We start from the raw sequence: 22,803 nt of genomic DNA on the forward strand, positions 1-22,803 counted from the left end.
GGTACATCTTAGAGTTTGCGCTGATGCTGTGCCTGAGGATCCAAAAGGAAGAAGGTGAAGGCCCTGGGACACCAGGCCCCCCTCTGCTTCTACCTCATTAGCTCCTATTTAAACTGGTTCACATTTAACCCATGTGCCAGCTGGGTGCCTACCTGCCCCAGTCCCTATAAGCAGTGGAAGGTACCCCTGCTCCAGTGCTACAGGCAGGGAAAGTCCAAAGCCTTCCCGAGCTTTCTGCTATCACAGGCAACTTACACTCACTGACTCCTCTGCCCTTTAGCAAAGCGACTAACTCAGCACATGTTTATGGAGCATCTCTATGTTGGAGGCACCACCCCAGATGCTGGAGAGATAGTAAGGAGGAGGGGAGTCAAATCCCACCCTCAGGAGCTTTCACTCTAGCAGGGGGAGTCATCAAATGAATGTTACTACATGATATGTGCTATGAAGAAATCATCAAAGCAGAGAGAGAACGTGAAGAGGGATGGAGAGGCCGCTGCTCTGGCTTAAAGGGTCCTCTGCTCAGGTAATATTTGCAAAGAGACCTGATTGAACTGATGGAGAGAAATAAGATATTTGGGTGAGGAGTGGGCCGGGCAGAGGGAACAATAAGTACCAGAGCCCTGAGCAGGAAGCACGTGGGATGAATTCAGAAACAGCAAGGAGGGCAGGGTGGCTGGTGGTAAGTGAGGGAAGCCAGTGGGAGGCAAGGTCTGGGCAGCAGCCAGCGGGCGGAGGGCGCAGGGCCTGGGAGGCCATGGTCAGGAGTTTGGATTCCTTCCGAGAGTGAGGGGAGCCATCGAAGGGTTTCACCTTTTAAAAGGGTTCCTCCAGATTTTGATAGAGTGGAGAATGGACTGCGGGTGGGTGAGGCTGGGGAAGGGAGGCCATGGCAAGAGGGGAGTGACCCTCCCCCCATTTTGCTGGGTCCCTCTCGCCTGCCCTCCTGGACTGTCCGAGAGACCCTCCCTCCCTCAGACAAAGCAGCTCTGTCTTCTCCAAGTCTTGGTGCATGTTCAGACCCCAGGGTGAGAATCTGCCCCTTCCCCCCATCAAGGAGTTTTCACAGTATAGTTCCAAACAATGGTAGATCTGTTTCCTGTTAAGAAAAAAACATCCTCCACCTCCTCATTTATACATTGGGCCTCCATGGAGGTTTCATTTGAGCAAAGGGTTTTACCATGAAAACAAACGTGAGCTTGCTTTTCTGCTCACTCTTCACTGTTCCAATGGATAAAGTCTAGAGAGCAGAAGTGACCTCACTAAGTTGAAAAAGGGGGTTCTACCCGCCTGACCCTCATGCCCCACACGCCCGCCCCTCAGTGGCCTGCAGCTTGGTTTTGCTACTCCAGCTGTTCCCAAAAACCGGCCTCTTCACCGGTGCCAAATAGAAATGCGAAGAGAAAGGAGGAGACAGAGTTTGGGGTGAGGTAGAAAAGAGTAGCTTTTATTGCTTTGCCAGACAAAGGGGGCCACAGTGGGCTAACATCCTCAAGACTGTGTGCCCCACCCCGGAGCGGGTAGTGAGGAGTCTTATAGTGTTCAAGGAGCAGGGTGTGGTCAGCTCGTGGACATTCTTCTGATTGGTTGGTGGTGAGGTAATCAGGAGTCAGCATCATCAACCTTCTGGTTCCAACTGGTCTGGGGTCTACGCGCTTGTAGACAGTGTACAGTTAACTTCTTCCACCTGGTGGGAGTTTTAGTATCTGTAAAATAGCTCAAAGGTTGTGGCTTAGAATAATATCTATAGTCCTTGAGGAGGAACTAAAGGTCCTTGACTTTGATTAATGGCTAAAGTATTATTATTTTGTCTTGCTTGACCGTTTCCCTTTCTTTCTGCATTTTCTCACTTCTCTGATTAAATTTATTCTTTGACTAAAGTTTTTCTACAGACAAAAGGCAGGCGGAGGACATGGGTGGGGGTCTATTCTGGGAAAGCCTCCTAGGGTCCTGCTCGGTTACATGGCTGCCCAAAATGCTCCCCTCCTCTGCCCACCCAGTGCCTTCTACCCTCAAGATATTCTGCCCATACCACCAGCTCGGCCACCCCCTGTGCCCACCACCAAGCCTGCTCTCCTCAACTCCCTTCTCTTCCCAGCCCCTCACTTTGAACAGAATTCATGGCTCCTTTCTCTCATGGTTCTGTCCCCCACTCACAGCCTCCAGCTGTGCTTCCTCCATCACTAGTCTGGTTCTAATTACCCTGCACCGCAATTTATCTGTTTACAGGGAAGGCTCCTCCACTGAAACGGGAGCCCATCCTAAGGCAGGAACTGTGTAGTCCCCACCTCTGAATTCCCAGGTCCTGCATCTCACCTGGCCCAGAGCAGGCGTCCCCTAGAAATGACTGTCAAATGCGTCAGCTGCAGCGAGACTCCTATGAAATGTTCCTCTTTTGACTCTTCACACAGCTATGTCTCTCTTCTCACAGGGTTGCATATGGGTTTTCTTCAATTTCTCATTTACACTTCCCCTGAAGAAATTCTGTATTCAGAAGAATACTGGGCATAAACACAGAATTCTGTGTTGAGGTCCTCCATCCAATATTTCTTAGCTGTGTGAATTTAAGGAAGTCACCTCATTCTTTAGAGCCTATATTTCTGCATTTACAAAACAAGAAAAAAATATCTCAAGATCAACCAAAACCCTAAAGGACAGTGTTTTTCAAACGGTAGATCTTAACCCATTGGTGTGCCATGAAATCAGTTTAACAGCTCAAGATCAGCATATTTTAAAAGTGGAATAGAAAAGAAAATAGGAGAGCAGTGCATGTAACAAAGTTAAATATTGTTTTTTGTTTGTTTTTTTTTTGCGATATGTGGGGCTCTCACTGTTGTGGCCTCTCCCGTTGCGGAGCACAGGCTCCGGACGTGCAGGCCCAGCGGCCATGGCTCACGGGCCCAGCCGCTCCGCGGCATGTGGGATCTTCCCGGACCGGGGCACGAACCCGTGTCTCTGGCATCGGCAGGCGGACTCTCAACCACTGCGCCACCAGGGAAGCCCCAGTATTGGGGTTTTTTGTTTGTTTGTTTTTTGGGTGTTTTTTTTTTGGCCCTGCGGCTTGCGGAGCCTTAGTTCTCTGACCAGGCATCGAATCTGGGGCCCTGGCAGTGGAAGCGCCGAGTCCTAACCACTGGACTACCAAAGAAGTCCCAATATTGTTTCTTGAAGTAGTGCACTTAAACACTCTATCTGTGTGTAGTGGGTCGCGATATGAAATGTTATTTCCTATTACAAATTGCAGTTTTTTAACTCAAAGGGTAAGGTTCAAATACAATTTCTTCATATACCAATGCTATTTGTTCAAAACTGTCAGGCTAGAAGTGGATTGGGACACATCTAGGGCAGTAACTAGAGTGGCTCTGGAGACCCAGATTTGGGTAGATAAGTGTACACTGTTAATAATTACTTTAAATTGAGATATAATTGACATATAACATTAAATTAGTTTCAAGTATATAGCATCATGATTTGATATGTGTATATATTACAAAATGATTATATATTAATCATTTTTGAAGTCAGAAACCTATAGCGATGTACCAAGAATTTGTGGACAGAATGTTGTATTATAAAGAGACATGGGTTAAAGCTTGGGTCCAGTCCTTACTCTCTTCATGACCTACTGAGCCTCAGCTTCTTCATCTGTATATTGGAGATAAGGAGATCAACCAATTTCTGTTGACAGGCCTGGCATGTGGTAAGTACTCGGTAAATGTTTATTCTCTTCTCCCTTGAGAATTTCACAAAACACGGCTTTCCTTTTTGGTCTCTTTCAGATAAAGGTGGTGTAGACAGCCATATCTTTTTCATCTGCAGTTAGCTTTATCTTATGGTTTAGCTTGAGTTTAGATCCTGGAGATCTTGTCAAACTCATCATAAGCCTTGAAAAAGAATTTTGTGTAAGTTGGCTTGAACAACTAAAGTTAAAGTCACTTGGGAATCTGGTTTTTATTTCCTTTTATTGAGATATAATTACACGGTAACTTTTTTTAAGCTCTGTTTTTGCTTTCAGTCTCCACACCTCTTACTGAATTATCAACTGCAACTTTTAATTTTTTTCCTTTGTTTAGTTTATTTTTCCTTCGTTTCCTTTAATTTGTTTTCCTCCTCCTCACAAAAATAATCACTCTCCAGAACATATGACAATATAATATTCAAAGGGATGAAATCCTTTTCCATCTGAGTGATAGGATCAGCTATATCCAGTGCTCATATATGCTGGATAAACTATCAAAGTGGGAGTCGCTCCACCAGGAAGCAGTCATTCTTGCTTTGTGTCAGGAGGAATTCATCTAAAAATAGGAGCAAAAAAAATAAAATAAAATAAAAATAAAAATAGGAGCAGATTTGGTTTCCTTTACACATCACGTGAAGTTCAAACAGTCATCTGCTCTCATGCATGATGTGTTCTGCAAATGCATTAAGACAGAGATAGTGTGATGTGCTGGTGAAAAGCACAGACTGTGTTGGAATCCAGCCACCACTACACAGAGGGCACACGTGTGCCTGGGGCAAGTTATTTATTTATTTTTAAACAGGAGAAAATCAAATAACATGTGTACATGGGAGAGTCCCAGAAAAATTGAGTAACTCGCCAAAATGGGCGAAGCCCTCATCTTAAATGCCACCCTCAGCTAAAGACAGAAGAGGATGTTGAGGGTGGGGAGAGTCCATTCTGGGAGATGTGCAGGAAAACACACAGTAAACAAGGGTGATTGTGATGCAGATCTAAGCATTGTCTTCTCCACGGATAAGAATTTGTAGAGAGTTGGTCATAAAAATATGGAATGCTTTGGACTTCTCTGGTGGCGCAGTGGTTAAGAATCCACCTGTCAGTGCAGAGGACACGGGTTAGAGCCCTGGTCCGGGAAGATCCCACACGCCGCGGAGCAACTAAGCCTGTGCACCACAGCTACTGAGCCTGCGCTCTAGAGCCCATGAGCCACAACTGCTGAAGGCCGCGCCTAGAGCCCGTGCTCCGCAACAAGAAAAGCCACCGTAATGAGAAGCCTGTGCACCGCAACGAAGAATAGCCCCTGCTCGCCGCAACTAGAGAAAGCCCGCGAGCAGCAACAAAGACCCAACGCAGCCAAAAATAAATAAGTAAAATAAATTTTTAAAAAATGGAATGCTTTACAAATTGTGTCCTCCTTGTGCAGTGGCCATGCTACTCTTCTCTGTTTCTACGGTTTTAGAATATGTGCTGCTGAAGTGAGCACCTGTAGCAAGTTATTTTACTTCTCTCTGCTTTTGTTTTCTCATCTTAAAAAAAAGAAGGGTGGGTGGTAACCGTACCCAGCTCTTAGGGTTCACTCCAGAACATGGCCTAGTGCACGGTGAGTGCCAAGGGACTGTTTCCATATGAATCAAGTGTGCACAAGTAAAACAACACAGTCTCACATTCTAAGGAGGGGCTCCGTCCAGGGCAAGTGAGAAAATCATAAAATTTCTAATTACCCCTCGTGTTTTAGTTATACACCTAAATCATATATTCCTAGCCTTCTATACATATGCTTCGATTTCGTTTTCTTCCTTCCCAATTGAATACAGTGCAGACCAACTAAAGCCCATTGCACGTCCAACTGAGGCCGGCGTCATTGATTTTAGCATTCGCAGTTCTTCTCAGCTTTGTCCCTATTGTACCAAGGCCATGAGATCTCGCACCTTTTCTCTAGTATCGTCACTTTTTCATGTCCACTCATTTTATGAAAGTGTGAAGGCAAAATGGTCAACTAGCCACAACTAACCTGACACACAGGCCAGGGTAGCTTGAACTTGATGGGATCAAAAGCATTTACTGAGGGAACCTGGAAAACAGAAATGAAGTTCCCCACCCTGGAGGGGCTCACAGCCTTATGAGGGGCAAACATAAAGGAATACATCTTCAGAGTGCGGTGAATGAGCACAGCGGGTGGGCATATGGGGATTCAGCCAAGCACAGAGGAGGAAATGCACATCCCACCTGTGGCCAGCGAAGTGTGGTCACTGATGCCAGGATTGCAGAGTGAAAAGAGAGAAGCAGGCTGAGGTCCATCCAGCGCTATCACTTGTCTTGGGCAAATTACTTAAAGTCTCTGAACCATCATTGATAAAGGAACAATAAGATTCTCTTCATTAAAAAAAAAGATACAAATGAACTTATTTACAAAACAGAAATAGACTCACAGACATAGAAAACAAACTTATGGTTACCAAAGGGAAAAGTGGGGGAAGGATAACAGGAATTTGAGATTAAGAGATACACACTATCATAGGTAAAATAGATAAACAGCAAGAATCTACTATATAGCGCAGGGAACGATATTCAATATCTTGTAATAACCTATAATGGAAAAGAATTACTTTGTTGTACACCTGAAACATGATAAATCAACAGTACTTCAATATAAATAAATAAATAAAAATTTTTAAAAAAGATCCACTTCAAAGGGTTATTTTAGAGGATTAAATGAGATAGAAAAATGTGTTCAGTAAATTGTGAGGTACATAGAAGACACAATCATTTATGGCTGGGAGCAGGGGCATAGGAGGAATAGAGACATTTTAACAGGGTAGGACGGTCAGTGGAGGGTACAAAGTGGGAAACACCTTCCTTCACTACAGGAGGAAAGTATCAGAGCAGATAGGGCTGCAAGAACCGGAAGAAGCCAGTGAGAATCCCCAGGCAAGCCATGAATGAAGCCAAGAGCAGACCTTGATATTTATGATTACTAATCTCTCCTTGCTAGGGTGGGGATAAGGGGTAAGGGGGCCAACCCCATTCTGGAGGGCAGAGAATCAGCAAGGAAGAGAGCTAGGGCTCCTGCCGAAAACCCCAGCTTTCTTCGTGGGGAGAGAGGAAGAGATTATCAGCTGATGGAGAATTGGTGGCATTGCGCAGGTCTCTTTAGGGAAGCTGTGAAATGTTTGGAAGAGCAACTGTCGGGAGGGGAACGAGAGTTGTCCAGATCCATGTTACAGGGCGACTAGAGGCACTGACTATCGTGGGTTGTGTGATTTTCTCCAATAGGACAAAGAGCAGGTGGTTGTATTGGCTCAAGGCAGAAGGTTTATGAGGAAGGCTGTAAGGAGTGGGGTTGAAGTGATTCACAATGAAGTCAAGGTTATAGAGGAAGTGGGGTGAGGTCAAAGAGGGCGGGTAGTCAGTGATGACCTCCAGGATGTGGGCTCCAGGAAAAAGAAGTGTCAGTAAGATGGACCATCAGGTGGAGCAAGAGGAAGGGGAGGCTCAGTGCTTGGGGAATTTGATCGTCAATGTAGAGCAATCCTGAATGGTAAGAAGGTCTAAGGTGGTCCCTAGTGTGGAGGGGCAGATCTTTATGGTCTTGAAAGATGAGATGAGAAGCAATGCTAGGTCAAGGTAAACAAGGACTGAAGTGCTAAATGAGGTTCTTTATATAAAGTATTTAATATTATCTCAACAGCCCTTCAAGTTGGGAATTTGGGAAAAATAGAAATTCAGGCACAAATTAAGAAGACTGCCAAGTCCCTTGGAGCTATTAAGATGGGAAGCTCAGCACAGAGTACTCTGCTCAATATTCTTTTTTTACTTTTTTTGGCCATGCCGCATGGCATGTGGGATCTTAGTTCCCCGAACCTGCACCCCCTGCATTGGAAGTGTGGAGTCTTAACCACTGGACCACCAGGGAAGTCCCTCTGCTCTGTATTCTGTAACAACCTAAATGGGAAGAGAATTTGAAAAAGAATACATGATATATGTATAAAAAAGATACATGTATATGTATAACTGAATCACTTTGCTGTACACCTGAAACTAACACAACATTGTTAATCAACTATACTCCAAAATAAAATTAAAATTTTTTAAAGTATAAAAGAAAAGAAAAAAAAGATGGGAAGCTCAGATTAAATCCAGGGCTGACTGGTTCCAAAGCCCAGGTTCTTTCCATCTCCCCAGATTTCCCCAAAGAGGTGGCACTTTGGACCTCTCTAATTCATTCTCATCATTTTTCACAGCTCTCAAGGTTGGAATCTCTGACTCTTGAGATCTTGGGGAGCCAGGTAGGTGAGACCTGGCAGGCCCTGACAGTGATAAAGCTCTCCTGAGCTCAGCGGCCCTGTCCTTATTCCCTGTAGGCATCAGGATGGCCCTGGGTAAGGGATGGAACTCTCAGCTGGTCTGGGCGCCCCTGCAGAGAGGGCAAAAGGGAAAGGAAGAGCATCAGGAAACACCTGGATCTCTTGTTGCTCTGAATATATTTCACGTGATTGACCTGCTCAGGAAGTCATTCATTCAGCAGGAGGAGGACATGGGAGATGGTGAGATCTGGGTTCAGATTCAGCTCCAGCACTTGCTAGTTGTGTGACTTTGGAAGACACTAACCAGCTTTCTCAGTTTGCCCAAAATTAAGGGTATTTTGGGACATGGAACTTTCAATGCTAAAACCAGGAGAGGCCCGGGCAAAATAGGATCGTTAGTCACCCCAGACAGGCTACTCAACCCTTCTAAGCCTCAGTGTCCAAGTATAAAATGTGCCCGTCTGCTGCCCGCTTCTCTGCTTCTCACACCTGAGGCTGCACTTTACAGAGAACACGAAGAGGGAGTGCGGTTTAATTCCGTCTGGTTGGGAGAAGCTGAGGGTTGACTGCACGTTCCTTCATCTGCAGAAGCTGAAATTCTGAAGTGTAAAGCAACTTTTCACCAACGTTCTGCTTGGAGCCCTCAGCTGTGCTGATGTGGGGTCTGGAGCACGAATCAGGAACCTCCCCCACTGATCACGTCCCTGCCATTCCTGGTTGCTGCCTCTTGATCCCAGGTGGGCGTGGCAAGGTCCAAACACACCTTGCTCAGTAGGCAGTGGTGAGATGTGGGTTGTGGGTTGTGGATGAAGGCCACTTGAAGCATGAAACCCAGAACTCTGGTTGCAGTAACGTTGCTTAAGAAGGAGTCTTTAGGCTTCAGCCAGGATGGGTGGCGTAAGCATGGCAGGAAGACAGCACCGTCTTCCTGAAGGGTTGTCTCCCCTGGCGCCTGCTGCTGCTGCTCTTCTAGCCTGAGGTTGGTGTCCTCCACATTTTGCTCAGGAGCCAGGTTCATTGAGGTCCTCAACAATGTGGAAGGGGAAGGTGTGGAGCTGTCGTTGCTGGAGGAACGTGAGTTCTGAGCAGAAAGTAAGAAGTGGATGAACTTAACAGTTGTAAATTTGGCCACCCACAGTTCCTCAAAAAGTTACACATAGAATTACCATATGAATGAGAAATTCTACTCCTAGGTATGTACAGAAAAGGAACTGAAATCATATGTCCACCCAAAATCCTGGACCTGAATGTTTCTAGCAGCATTACTTGTAATAGGCAAAGAGTGGAAACAACCCACATGTCCATCAACCGAGGAAAGGATAAACAAAATGTGGTACAGGTATCCCTCACTTTTCTTCCTTTCTTTCTTTCTTTCACTTTATTTTTGGTTGCATTGGGTCTTTGTTGATGCACGCGGGCTTTCTGTAGTTGCGGGGAGCAGGCGCTACTCTTGTTGCGGAGCATGGGCTCTAGGCACATGGGCTTCAGTAGTTGTGGTGCGCAGGCTCAGTAGTTGTGGTGCACAGGCTTAGTTGCTCAGCGGCATGTGGGATCTTCCTGGACCAGGGCTAGAACTTTGTTCATGTCCCCTGATTTGGCAGGCGGATTCTTAACCACTGTGCCACCAGGGAAGCCCCTCTTTCTCTCTTTCTTTCTTTCTTTCTCTTTCTTTCTTTCTTTCTCTCTCTCTCTTTCTGGCCACGCTATGAAGCTTGCAGGACCTTAGTTCCCCATCCAGGGATCAAACCCATGCCCCCTGCAGTGGAAGTGCAGAGTCTTAACCACTGGACCGCCAGGGAAGTCCCTTCCCCACTTTTCTTGAAAGTTCACTTTATGCCACTTTGCTTTTAGGAAAACCTACATTAGTACCTGTTTTTGCTAGCCAAAAGAAATCTGAAGAGGATTTTCGCTTTTACAATAGTAAAAGCCAAAAGGTGAGAGTAGTATTCAGTGTCTGTTTTGCAGCAAGTGGTTATAGAGGCAGCACATACCCCAAGCAAGGGAGTGGCACAGCCAAGCTCTTTCCCCAGAAACTACACTCAGCATCTCAGCATCCAGCCACCATAGTTTTCAACTGTGTCTGTGGGCATCTGTGCTTTATCTCGGTTTATTTTGTGCATCCATTAGCAAGATGTGTCCTAAGATAATTACTTCTTCGCTTTGTCATTTCAGTTTATGGAAGGCTTCATAGGAATGCTCTACTTTCAGGTAGTGGGAAAGACAAGTATTCATATGATGAAATATTATTTATTCAGTGATTAAAAAACAGGAGTGAAGCACTGATTCATGCTATAGCATGGATGGACCTTGAAAACATTATGCGATGTGAAGGATATAAGACACAAAAGGCCACAAATTGTATGATTGCATTTATATGAAATGTCCAGAATAGACAAATTCATAGAGAAAAAGCAGATAGTCGTTGCCAGAGACTGCGGGGGAGGAGGGAATGGGAGTGACTACTAGTGGGTATACAGTTTCCTTTTGGGGAGATGAAAATGTTCTGAAATTGGACAGTGGTGGTGGTTGCACAGTCTTGTGAATACACTAAAAACCACTGAATGGAACACCTGAAAAGGGTGAAATTTATAGTATGTGAATAATGGCTCAATAGAAACAATAATAAATAAATAAAGTCTGGCCACCCAGTGCTGCTACATGTAGAAAGTGCAGCAATGGAGTGATGTATTCAGGATCCAGTTGATACCCCTTGGCATTGGGATGGGAGAGCTAGAGGATGGATGAATTTGGATGGACGAGTTTTCTGGAACCAGAATTCAAGTGAGTCCTCCAGCTGGATCTCAGGTGACTAATGACCCATAGAAGTAGTAATCCTTTCTGATGAATGAGACAGTGATAGTCAGGTATGTGGTAAAGGACATGCAGTTTGATGTTTTCTTTCTTTCTTTCTTTCTTTCTGGCTGCGTTGGGTCTTCGTTGTTGCATGCGGGCTTTCTCTAGCTGCAGTGAGCGGGGGCTACTCTTTGTTGTGGTGCACAGGCTTCTCATTGCGGTGGCTTCTCTTGTTGTGGAGCACGGGCTGTAGGCGCGTGGGATTCAGTAGTTGTGGCACGCGGGCTCAGTAGTTGTGGCTCACGGGCACTAGAGCACAGGCTCAGTAGTTGCGGTGCACAGACTTAGTTGCTCCACGGCATGTGGGATCTTCCCGGACCAGGGCTTGAACCCGTGTCCCCTGCGTTGGCAGACGGATTCTTAACCACTGTGCCACCAGGGAAGTCCCTTGATGTTTTCTTGAGAGCATCCACCTCCGCCAGAATCAGGCTAAGAACCTGAGTATGGTCAGGCTCAGTACACATAGGACTTGGGGAAAGTTGTGGTAGCCCCTTGGGCCCTCCTTTCTCCTGGAAACATCAGGTAGGCAGCGATGCAACATAGAGTGTAGGTGTTGGCCACTGAGAGCCTCAGTCTGGAATATACCTCATTAACTTTTCAAGTAGCATCATGGTGGAGAAAAAGGACCCACAAAAGCCACCTTGTGGGCAGGGCCCCCCCCCCAACATACTCAGCTCAAATGATCGTTTCCTCAAGATCCATCAGGTCCAGTTATCTCCAGATGGGGCTTCAGTTTAGCGCTACAGAGAACTATTAAGGTGTGGGCATGGCCAGATTAGGCAGGTGGGATCCAAGCAGAAGTGAAGGGGGCACCAGGCAGTCAGTTAGCAATTCCTTTAGCAAGTCTAAAAGTGAGCAGAACCCCAGTGGGTAGCTCACCAAGCCGCCACATCTCTGTTCCTTTGAGGTCCACATACACTGGGCCTGGCATCATCTGGAACTTCTGACTGGAGAAGACATGGCCCAGAACTCCAGTTCTGCAAACAGATGTTTCCTCAGAGAGGCTGCACTGCTGGGAAAGCTTGCTTCTTCCCCTCCCCTGTCTGCCTGCTGCCCAAATAAATCAGGCAGTTTTACCCAGGAAGCCTTCTTAATATTATGAAATATTATACAATATAGAAAAGTACAAAAAAAGAAATGTTCTGTACAATAATAATAAAGCAGTTTTTTACTTAGTAACTTTGAGTTACCTGTGGGATCTAGTTGGAAATTCTGTTCCAGGAGTTCCTTGGCGATCCAGTGGTTAGGACTCTTTCACTGCCGTGGGCCTGGGTTCAATCCCTGGTTGGGGAACTAAGATCCTGCAAGCCATGAGACCAAAATTTAAAAAAAAATAAATTCTGTTCTGGAACATAGTTAACAGGCCTAGGATTATATTAAATAAGCATTTGCAGGTTGCAGGTCACAGAAACCCAACCCAAACTATGAAGCACAAAGGGAAATGTATTATAAGGACGCATGAGCCAAGGACAAGACTATAGCTGGGCATCTGGAGGGAAATGGAACCAGAGACTCAAACAACATCAGAAATCTCTCTCTTTCTCTCCAGTGCTCCTCTCTCTGGTCCGCGTGATGGGAGAGGGAGCACTGAGAGTTCCCAACCCTCACATCTAACAGATTCAGTCACCCAGAGACATTCAGTCTCAGTTCCAAAATTCCAAGGGAAAGAACTCATTGGTCCAGCCTACCTGAGGCATTCAATCAACTCACGGTTAAGTGTGTGTGTGTGGTGGGGGTGACATTATAGGAATGTGACGGCTCTTACTGTAACCATTCAGAAAAGACACTTCCTCAAATAGTGGCGTCAGTCTAACAATCCAACAGGTGTCCACTGCAGGGCAGAAGCTTTTGGACCCCCAGAGGTTGTAGACCATAGCAGTGGGTCTCAACCTTGGCCGCCCATTGAAATCACCTGGAAAACCTTGAAGACTGTTGCCTGGGTCCCTCCCCAGACGTTCTGATTTACTTGGTCTGAGGTGTGGCTTCAGCCTCAGGCTTTTTTTTTTTTTTTTGGCTGCGCCGCACAGCACGCAGGATCTTAGTTCCCTGACCAGGGATCGAACCTGTGCACCCGGCAGTGGAAGTGTGAAGTCTTAACCACTGGACCGCCAGGGAAGTCCAAGCCTCAATCTTTTTAAAAAGCTCCCGGGGTGCTTCTAACATACGGCCAAGGTTGAGAACTGGCTAGTGCCGTGCTTTTCAGACACTCATGCGCCCACACGTCACTTGGGTATCCTGATAAGATACAGCTTCTGATCCAGTAGGTCTGGGCGGGGCCTGAGAGTGTGCATTCTGATGCTCTCTCTGGGTGCTGCTGACCGTCTGGGAAGCCAGGTTCTAAAGCAGCACTGCCCAATAGTGCTTTCTGTGATGGCAGGAATGTTCTGTAGCTGCACTGTCCGTACAGTGGCCACTAGCTGCAATGTAATTAGTGGATTAATTAAATGAAATGTAATTAGTGAGACTGAAGAGCTGAATGTTTTACTTGACTGAATTTGAATTTGAAGAACCACACCTAGCTAATGGCTACCGTATTGGACAGAGCAGGTCTAGCGGATTTCATCCACAGGGAGGGCATATCTGAATCACCTGTGGGATTTCTTTTTTTCTTTTTTTTTTTAACATCTCTATTGGGGTATAATTGCTTTACAATGGTGTGTTAGTTTCTGCTTTATAACAAAGTGAATCAGTCATACATAAATATATGTTCCCATATGTCTTCCCTGTTGCGTCTCCCTCCCTCCCACCCTCCCCATCCCACCCCTCCAGGCTGTCACAAAGCACCGAGCCAATATCCCTGTGCCATGCGGCTGCTTCCCACTAGCTATCTACCTTACTGCGTTTGTTAGTGTGTATATGCCCATGACTCTCTCTCGCCCTGTCACAGCTCACCCTTCCCCCTCCCCATAACCTCAAGTCCGTTCTCTAAGAGGTCTGCGTCTTTATTCCTGCTTTACCCCTAGGTTCTTCATGACATTTTTTTCTTAAATTCCATATATATGTGTTAGCATACGGTATTTGTCTTTTTCTTTCTGACTTACTTCACTCTGTATGACAGACTCTAGGTCTATCCACCTCATTACAAATAGCTCAATTTCGTTTCTTTTTATGGCTGAGTAATATTCCATTGTATATATGTGCCACATCTTCTTTATCCATTCATCCGATGACGGGCACTTAGGTTGTTTCCATCTCCGGGCTATTGTAAATAGAGCTGCAATGAACATTTTGGTACATGACTCTTTTTGAATTTTGGTTTTCTCAGGGTATATGCCCAGTAGTGGGATTGCTGGGTCATATGGTAGTTCTATTTGTAGTTTTTTAAGGAACCTCCATACTGTTCTCCATAGTGGCTGAACCAATTCACATTCCCACCAGCAGTGCAAGAGTGTTCCCTTTTCTCCACACCCTCTCCAGCATTTATTGTTTCTAGATTTTTTGATGATGGCCATTCTGACTGGTGTGAGATGATATCTCATTGTAGTTTTGATTTGCATTTCTCTAATGATTAATGATGTTGAGCATTCTTTCATGTGTTTGTTGGCAGTCTGTATATCTTCTTTGGAGAAATGTCTATTTAGGTCTTCTGCCCATTTTTGGATTGGGTTGTTTGTTTTCTTGTTATTGAGCTGCATGAGCTGCTTGTAAATTTTGGAGATTAATCCTTTGTCGGTTGCTTCATTTGCAAATATTTTCTCCCATTCTGAGGGTTGTCTTTTGGTCTTGTTTATGGTTTCCTTTGCTGTGCAAAAGCTTTGAAGTTTCATTAGGTCCCATTTGTTTATTTTTGTTTTTATTTCCATTACTCTAGGAGGTGGGTCAGAAAGGATCTTGCTTTGATTTATGTCATAGAGTGTTCTGCCTATGTTTTCCTCTAAGAGTTTGATAGTTTCTGGCCTTACATTTAGGTCTTTAATCCATTTTGAGCTTATTTTTGTGTATGGTGTTAGGGAGTGATCTAATCTCATACTTTTACATGTACCTGTCCAGTTTTCCCAGCACCACTTATTGAAGAGGCTGTCCTTTCTTCATTGTACATTACTGCCACCTTTATCAAAGATAAGGTGTCCATATGTGCATGGGTTTATCTCTGGGCTTTCTATCCTGTTCCATTGATCTATCTTTCTGTTTTTGTGCCAGTACCATACCGTCTTGATGACTGTAGCTTTGTAGTATAGTCTGAAGTCAGGGAGCCTGATTCCTCCAGTTCCTTCTTTCGTTCTCAAGATTGCTTTGGCTATTCGGGGTCTTTTGTGTTTCCATACAAATTGTGAAATTTTTTGTTCTAGTTCTGTGAAAAATGCCAGTGGTAGTTTGATAGGGATTGCATTGAATCTATAGATTGCTTTGGGTAATAGAGTCATTTTCACAATGTTGATTCTTCCAATCCAAGAACATGGTATGTCTCTCCATCTATTTATATCATCTTTAATTTCTTTCATCAGTGTCTTATAATTTTCTGCATACAGGTCTTTTGTCTCCTTAGGTAGGTTTATTCCTAGATATTTTATTCTTTTTGTTGCAATGGTAAATGGGAGTGTTTTCTTGATTTCACTTTCAGATTTTTCATCATTAGTATATAGGAATGCCAGAGATTTCTGTGCATTAATTTTGTATCCTGCCACTTTACCAAATTCATTGATTAGCTCTAGTAGTTTTCTGGTAGCATCTTTAGGGTTCTCTATGTATAGGATCATGTCATCTGCAAACAGTGACAGCTTTACTTCTTCTTTTCCAATTTGGATTCCTTTTATTTCCTTTTCTTCTCTGATTGCTGTGGCTAAAACTTCCAAAACAATGTTGAATAATAGTGGTGAGAGTGGGCAACCTTGTCTTGTTCCTGATCTTAGTGGAAATGCTTTCAGTTTTTCACCATTGAGGATGATGTTTGCTGTGGGCTTGTCATATATGGCCTTTATTATGTTGAGGAAAGTTCCCTCTATGCCTACTTTCTGCAGGGTTTTTATCATAAATGGATGTTGAATTTTGTCAAAAGCTTTCTCTGCATCTATTGAGATGATCATATGGTTTTTCTCCTTCAATTTGTTAATATGGTTTATCACATTGATAGATTTGCGTATATTGAAGAATCCTTGCATTCCTGGAATAAACCCCACTTGATCATGGTGTCCTGTGGGATTTCTTAACCAGCTCAGTGCTCTCGTGGCTACCATGTTCCTCCTCACCCTCCCCAATTCAGGCCCTAAAACAGTGTAATAGAATGGGCGGGGGTGGGGGGAAGAATAGGGATAAAGAGTGAACCCTGGAGAAGGCCCCACAGGTTATTCTGAAGTACTGTCCTTACTCACTTGGTGAGAAACACTGATGTAGAATGTTCCAGATTATCTATTTCTCTGCTACAAACCCACCCTCGAACTTGGTGGCCTAAGACAGCAATATTTTTTTTTTCTCATGAATCTGCTTTTTGGCCAGGGCTGAGTGGGGATAACTCGGCGTCCGCTGACGTGGCTGGAAGCCTGGGACTGGAGTCATCTGGAAAGGAGCTTGCTTACGGGTCAGAGAGTTGACGTTGGCTGTCAGTTGGGACCCTTGCTGGGACTTTAACCAGGGCACCTACTTGTGTCTTAGGCTTCCTCACACATGGTGACTGGGTTTCAAGGATGAGTAGAGAGTGGGAATGAGCCAAGCCACATGGGAACAGCACTCTCCCTATTTTTTAACCTAGCCGTGGCAGCCATACTGTCACTTCTGCTGAATTCTAGTCATTAGAAGTGAGTCATGGGACTTCCCTGGTGGCGCAGTGGTTAAGAATCTGCCTGCCAATGCAAGGGACATGTGTTCAATCCCTGGTCTGGGAAGATCCCACATGCTGTGGAGCAACTAAGCCCGTGTGCCACAACTAGAGTCTGCGAGCCACAACTATTGAAGCCCTCGTGCCTAGAGCCGGTGCTCCACAACAAGAGAAGCCACCGCAGTGAGAAGCCCGTGCACCGCAATGATGACCCAATGCAGCCAAAAAATAAATACATACAATTTAAAAAAAAAGAAAAAAGAAGTGAGTCACAACGGCCAGCCCATATTTACGAGGCAGGGGATGAGATTCTACCTCTGACAGGAGGAGTGGAAAGGAATTTGGAGACATGTTTTAAAACCACCACATAAGGACTTCCCTGGTGGTCCAGTGGGTAAGATCCTGCGCTCCCAATGCAGGGGCCCGGGTTCAATCCCTGGTCAGGGAACTAGATCTCAAATGCCGCAACTAAGACCCGGCGCAGCCTAAATAAATAAATAAATATTAAAAAAACCACCACATACGCTTAGGAGTGAAGAGCACCAAGGGCAGAGCTCTGCACACAGCAGCCCATGGGCCAGCTGCACAGTGTATGAGAAATAGAGTTTTACAACACAACATTGTAAAACAACTGTATTTCAATTAAAAAATAAAAATAAGACTTCCCTGGCGGTCCAATGGTTAAGACTCCGTGCTGCCACTGCAGGGGGAACGGGTTTGATTCCTGGTTGGGGAACTAAAGATCCCGCATGTCGCATGAGGTGGGCCAAAAAAGAAAATAAAGGGTGGGGGGAAATAAAATGCATATGGAGTTCAAAGAAAATCCTAAAGGAGATTAAAGTGGAAGAGCTTTAAGGAAAAAAAAAAAAAAGTTTAACTGGTTCCAAGCACAGCCAGGCTCATCCCAGAACACTTGGATCCAGGAGCACCCTGTCAACCAGAAGACTCCTGCACAAAGGCCTGTTTTCCAGACTCCTGACCAGAGACTTCCCTTTTACACACACTCCTTGAGTAACTTCCTGATTCCTTTTTTCAGAAATTCTTGCATGGTGGAGGGGGAGGAAGCTAGGGGTCAGAATACCTGGGTTTTGCTCCCTACCCTGCAGAAGCCTGTAAAAAAAATGCAGGTTCACTTGGGAGTGAGGAAATTGTAAGGAATCATTTTCCTCTTTATGTTTCAATTTTTTATACTATGATTTAAAGTTTTCATGGTGGTAAAATATATATACCATAAAATTTACCATTTTAACAATTTTTATTTTATTATCTATTTATTTTTTTAATTTTTTGGCCATACTGCGTGGCTTATGGGATCTTAGTTCCCCGACCAGGAATTGAACCTGTGCCGCCTGCAGTGGAAGCACTGAGTCCTAACCACTGGACCCCCAGGGAATTCCCCCATTTTAACAATGTTTAAGTGCACAGTGCAGTAACATTAAGTGCATTCACATTGTTGTGCAACCGCCACCATCTTCCATCTCCAGAACTTTTTCATCTCATCAAACTGAAATTATGTGTGTATATATATACATATATGTCGGCAGCACCATGCGGCAAGCAGGATCTTAGTTCCCCGAACAGGGATTGAACCCGTGCCCCATGCATTGGGAGCGAGGAGCCTTAACTTCTGGGCCGCCAGGGAAGTCCTCAAACTGAAATTCTAGACCCATTAAACACCAGCTCCTGGCAACCACCATTCTACTTTCTGTTTCTTGGAGCCTGACCACTCCAGGGACCTCATATGAGTGGAATCCTACAGTATTTGTCCTTTTGTGTCTGCCTTATTTCACTTGGCATAACGTTTTCAAGGTTCATCCATGTTGTAGCATGTTTCAGAAGTTCCTTCCTTTTTAGGCCTGAATAATATGTATGATATAAATAATATTTTATATATAATATAAACATTTTGTTTATCCATTCATCCATCAATGGACGTTTGAGTTCATTTGAATTCTTTCCACCTTTTGGCTTTTGTGAATAACTCTGCTATAAACATTAGTGTGAAAATATGTTTGTGTCTCTGCTTTCAATTCTTTTGCACATATGTAGACATATAATTGCTGGACATATGGTAATTCTATGTTTAATTTCTTGAGGAACCAGTTAGAATTTTTTAAGCCTTTTTGTAAGTGATGAAAAACAGTTAAGAATCAAAACAGCCAGTTTGATACCTTAGGAACAACAACAACAAAAAATCATACCTGGTCTTTCTGGTTTGTTTGTTTGTTTTTTAGTTTATTTAATTTATTTATTTTTGGCTGCATTTGGTCTTTGTTGCTATGTGCAGGCTTCCTCTAGTTGTGGCAAGCGGGGCCTTCTCTTTGTCATTGCGGTGGCTTGTTGCGGAGCACAGGCTCTAGGTGCGCGGGCTCAGTAGCTGTGGCCCGCGGGCTCAGTAGTTGTGGCTCGCGGGCTCTAGAGCGCAGGCTCAGTAGTTGTGGCACACGGGCTTCGTTGCTCCGTGGCATGTGAGATCTTCCCGGACCAGGGCTGGAACCCGTGTCCCCTGCATTGGCAGGTGGATTCTTAACCACTGTGCCACCAGGGAAGCCCTGTGGTTCTGAATAATGTTTACTGTTCTAGAGCTTTAATTTTTTTTTAAAGAAAGACTAATTACAAGAGAACATACATAACAATTTTCAGGTTTTATTTATTTGGAATTTCTTTTAAAAGAAAACTTTTTATCGTCATGAATACATATCACACAAAAATTACCATCTTAACCACTTGTACATATCCAGTTCAGTGGTATTAAGCTCAGGTTTTATTTTAAGGCTTATAATCTCATCAAATTCTAATCTCGGTGGGTGATGCATATTAAGGCCAGAGCCTTGGGACTCTCCTTTCCACCTACTCCTACCCCTGCCACACTTTGTACTCCTTCTGGCCCTTCCCTCCAAACCGCAAGGACAGAGCAATCTGAGTCAGGCTGCCTTTGTGACCTTCTTTGGTAAGACGCTAACATTTCAACATATTTTTTGTAGCCTTTCACATTAAATGGCTGTCATTTTGCAAAACAAAATCTGAGTACGTAGGAAGAGTTCTGTTGTGTACACGTTGTTTGGCAGAGAAGGAATTTATATCTATGCTTCCCCCATCCTCCTATATACATGAGGTGTGTGACTTAGAACACAACACCTCCCTTATTTAGGGCTTACCTGCCATCTGTCAGTGAGTGAGTCGATTCTAGACAGTCTCTGAAAGGCTCCCAGTCCAGGAGCTGATGATTCTCTCCTTAACACTAAGCACCAGGAGAAAGGAGCCGAGATGACAAATGTTCGTGGTCTTGGAGAGAGGCCTCAGCATACTTTCTAGCCTTGGATCCTTCCCAGAGGCCTGACATTTTTGCTACCTGAGCCTCACCTCACAGAGTTTCCAACCAAAATTGGGGCTAAATGGTCTGGGGACAAGAAGATATATGTTTGTGAAATGCATGGAGAAGGTGGGCAAGCAGGAAGGCGTGTGGGGACAGACAGCAGAAGTGGGTACGGCGGGGCCCAGTGGGCAGGGCAGGGACACAGCAACCACCTGCAAGCAGGTAGAGCAAGCCACCTTGGTGGTCTGGATGGGCTCTGTCTCTCTCTCTTGGCTTCCAGGTAATTGTTCTGGGGCCTGGGGCATGATCGAGTTCAACAGAACCACTGCCCATTCCGGCCCCACCTCTCACCAGGAAACGCCTCCCCACCGCAGTGACCACATCCCCCCAGGTTGCCTTGGAAACACTCTGTGGGGGCTGGGAGATCCAGGGCACAGTTGCCCAGCAACAGGTGGTGCCCTCCCTTCCGCCCTCATCTGAGGCAGCTGCCCTGCACCCTTGGCTCGCACAGGGAAGAGCGGCTCTGAGGGCGAGCCAGGAGCCCAGAGACTGACTGAGGTGAGGTGAGGAATGCAGGAGGCCTCTGCAGGTGGGGGACCTGGGGGACAGCCAGAGGCAGACAGAGACTGGGCAAAGCCAGAGAGGCGGGGACAGGTGCAGAGGTGGCACCTGAGACCTGGCACAACAGCAAACTCAGGGGAGCCTGCAGAGAACAAGACCAACTCCAAGGAGAGTTGTGAGGGCAAAGGAGCAGCCAGGGCGCCGCCAAGGTGGCCGGGAGCGGGGCCCGCACGCAGGGGCAGCGCTGGGACGGAGGCTCTCGTTTCCTCACCAGCACTTCTTCTAAGCAAGGCATGAGCGGGCTGAGGCAGGAGGAAAGAAGCCCTTGGGTTCTTTGAGTTTGAGTTCAGTTTTGTCTGAGTCACCCTGGAGTCTGGGAGGAAAATGCAGCTTCCAGAAAGGGCCTGGGGATTCTGAACAGGAGGGCCTGGCTGCAGACCGAGGTGGGCCCCATCTCTCTGGCCATCTGGCTCCTTCCCGCTGTTTCTGGGTCCTCCGGGCTCCTCTGTCTGCCTGGGTCTGTTTCTCCAGCCAGATGTTGCTGAGCCTGCTCCCCGGCCCCTCTCTCTCCTGATCGTGCCAACCCTGTCTCATGTGCTTCCTCTCCTGACCCCATCTCTCCAGATGCCTCCGACCCCAGAGCAGCCCTCTGGGCACATGGAGGGGCCCCCTGCATCAGAGGCCTCCTCATGGCCCCCGCTGCCCTGCGGGCCCTGTGTCCCCATCATGCTGGCCCTGGCCGCCCTGGCTGCTGTCTTCCTCCTGACCACGGCCGTGTTGGCCGAACGCCTGTTCCGCCGCTCCCTTCGCCCAGACCCCAGCATCTGCGCACCCACCCTGGTCTGGCGCCCGGGAGGAGAGCTATGGATTGAGCCCACGGGCACCCCCCGAGAGCGCTCCGAGGATTGGTATGGCTCCGCGGTCCCCCTGCTGATGGACCGGGCCCCAGACCCACCCACCCAGGGGGGCGCCTTGGAGGCACGAGTGACAGCCCCACCTGCCCCTTCAGCCCCATACTCCCCTCCCAGCTCCTTGGTCCCCCAGACCCCACCAAATGCCCCAACCCGTAGCACCTTCTGGAGGCCCCAGGTCTGGGAGGAGAGGCCCCACACCCCAGGCCTGGTGAGCTGGGCTGAGCCTGAACAGAGGCCAGAGGCCAGTGCGTATCCCGGGAGCCCCCAGGCCCGGAGGCTGCGACCAGGAAGCCCCGATCCTGAGTGGGGCCTCCAGCCTCGGGTCACCCTGGAGCAGATCTCAGCTTTCTGGAGACGTGAAGCCCGGACCAGCGTGAGTTTCTGAATCCCCAGGGCCTGGAAGACTGGCCTCCCAGAGACCCCTGGGGGAGGCCCAACCTCAGAGGGATCCTAAGACCCTGAGGCTCCTGAGAACCTGAGCTGACAGCTGAGGCCCCGGGAAAGAATGCCCCTCCCCAGGCCTTTAACTTCTGGGTTTCGGTTCCCCTGGATCTGGGCCTGGGCAACCTGGGTGTGGACAGAGCCTGCGCTGCGGGGCAAGCTCAGAGGTGCCTTTGCTTAGCTGCCCGGGGCGGGGGCTTAGAGAACTGGAGTTGCGGCCACCTCTGGGCCAGAAACTGCCAAGATCACATTCCAGATGAAGAACTCAAGGTACCAGACAGACAGGGAATAGCATCAACGCCGCGGCTCCCACCCTCCTTCGGTGTGTGCCTAAGATGCCGACATCGGAGTGAGGGCCCCGAGGACGCTGAAGAACAGAGTGTGGTGATGACAAGGGTCAGCCGTGCTAGCAGGAGATGACGGGAATCCAGCTTCCCAGAGCCACGGCATCCCTCCAGAAAAACATACAGAGAGGTCAAGGTCAGGCAAAAGAGCATCTTATTACATATAAACTGTGGCCTTGACCCCCACCGCAACAAGAGGCCATCTCTTGCCTGCACCTGGGACCCAGAGCCGCAAAAGGCCGGCGGGCAGCATGTCCTCTCGAGGCCACCGCAACCCAACCCTCTGGATCTTACCCTTCCACGGTGAGGGGAGCCCAAGCCAAGGAGATCTGAGTTCGATCCGGTGTGGAAAGGAACGTTCTCCCAGAACGTGGCCCCTGGCCGTCTTCCCTCCCAGCTTCTTGGAGCGGTCCAGAGAGACAGAGTTGCCCCAAGACAGGCTTACTTATGATGCTCCACCCCACAAAAATGGAGCCCCAATATCTGTATCAGCTGACCTCCCCTCTGGGCGCAGAGCCAGGTGTTGGGGGGAGGCGAAGGAGTTTCCGTTCGCTGGGCTCTGACTTCTCAAACCTCAGT

At 46.8% G+C, this 22,803-nt stretch overlaps 1 protein-coding gene and 1 long non-coding RNA gene across 4 annotated transcripts in view; one reads left to right on the forward strand and one right to left on the reverse strand.

Annotated features, from left to right (window-relative positions):
• LOC307198964 (transmembrane protein C16orf54) overlaps positions 1-22,538 on the forward strand; it is a 36,300-nt gene extending 13,762 nt beyond the window's left edge. The window contains exons 1-2 of one of the 3 annotated variants that reach the window (XM_079946340.1): positions 20,481-20,527; positions 21,150-22,538. In XM_079946340.1, the coding sequence (XP_079802466.1) occupies positions 21,150-21,824 (675 nt within the window). In that variant the 5' untranslated portion in view covers positions 20,481-20,527 and the 3' untranslated portion in view covers positions 21,825-22,538. Of the gene's footprint in view, positions 1-20,480; positions 20,528-21,149 lie in introns of those variants that run through there. The other 2 variants (XM_079946339.1, XM_079946338.1) reach the window with 2 other exon arrangements.
• Positions 1,433-22,644, reverse strand: LOC307198965. The gene is made up of 4 exons (XR_013831723.1): positions 22,519-22,644; positions 12,087-12,197; positions 2,317-2,473; positions 1,433-1,687 (listed from the first exon to the last, which is right to left on the reverse strand). It is a non-coding gene; the product is annotated as an uncharacterized lncRNA (long non-coding RNA).
• Positions 22,645-22,803: the final 159 nt, after the last annotated feature.

This window comes from Stenella coeruleoalba (genome assembly GCF_951394435.1).
Source record: "Stenella coeruleoalba genome assembly, chromosome: 15".
Lineage (NCBI taxonomy): Eukaryota > Metazoa > Chordata > Mammalia > Artiodactyla > Delphinidae > Stenella > Stenella coeruleoalba.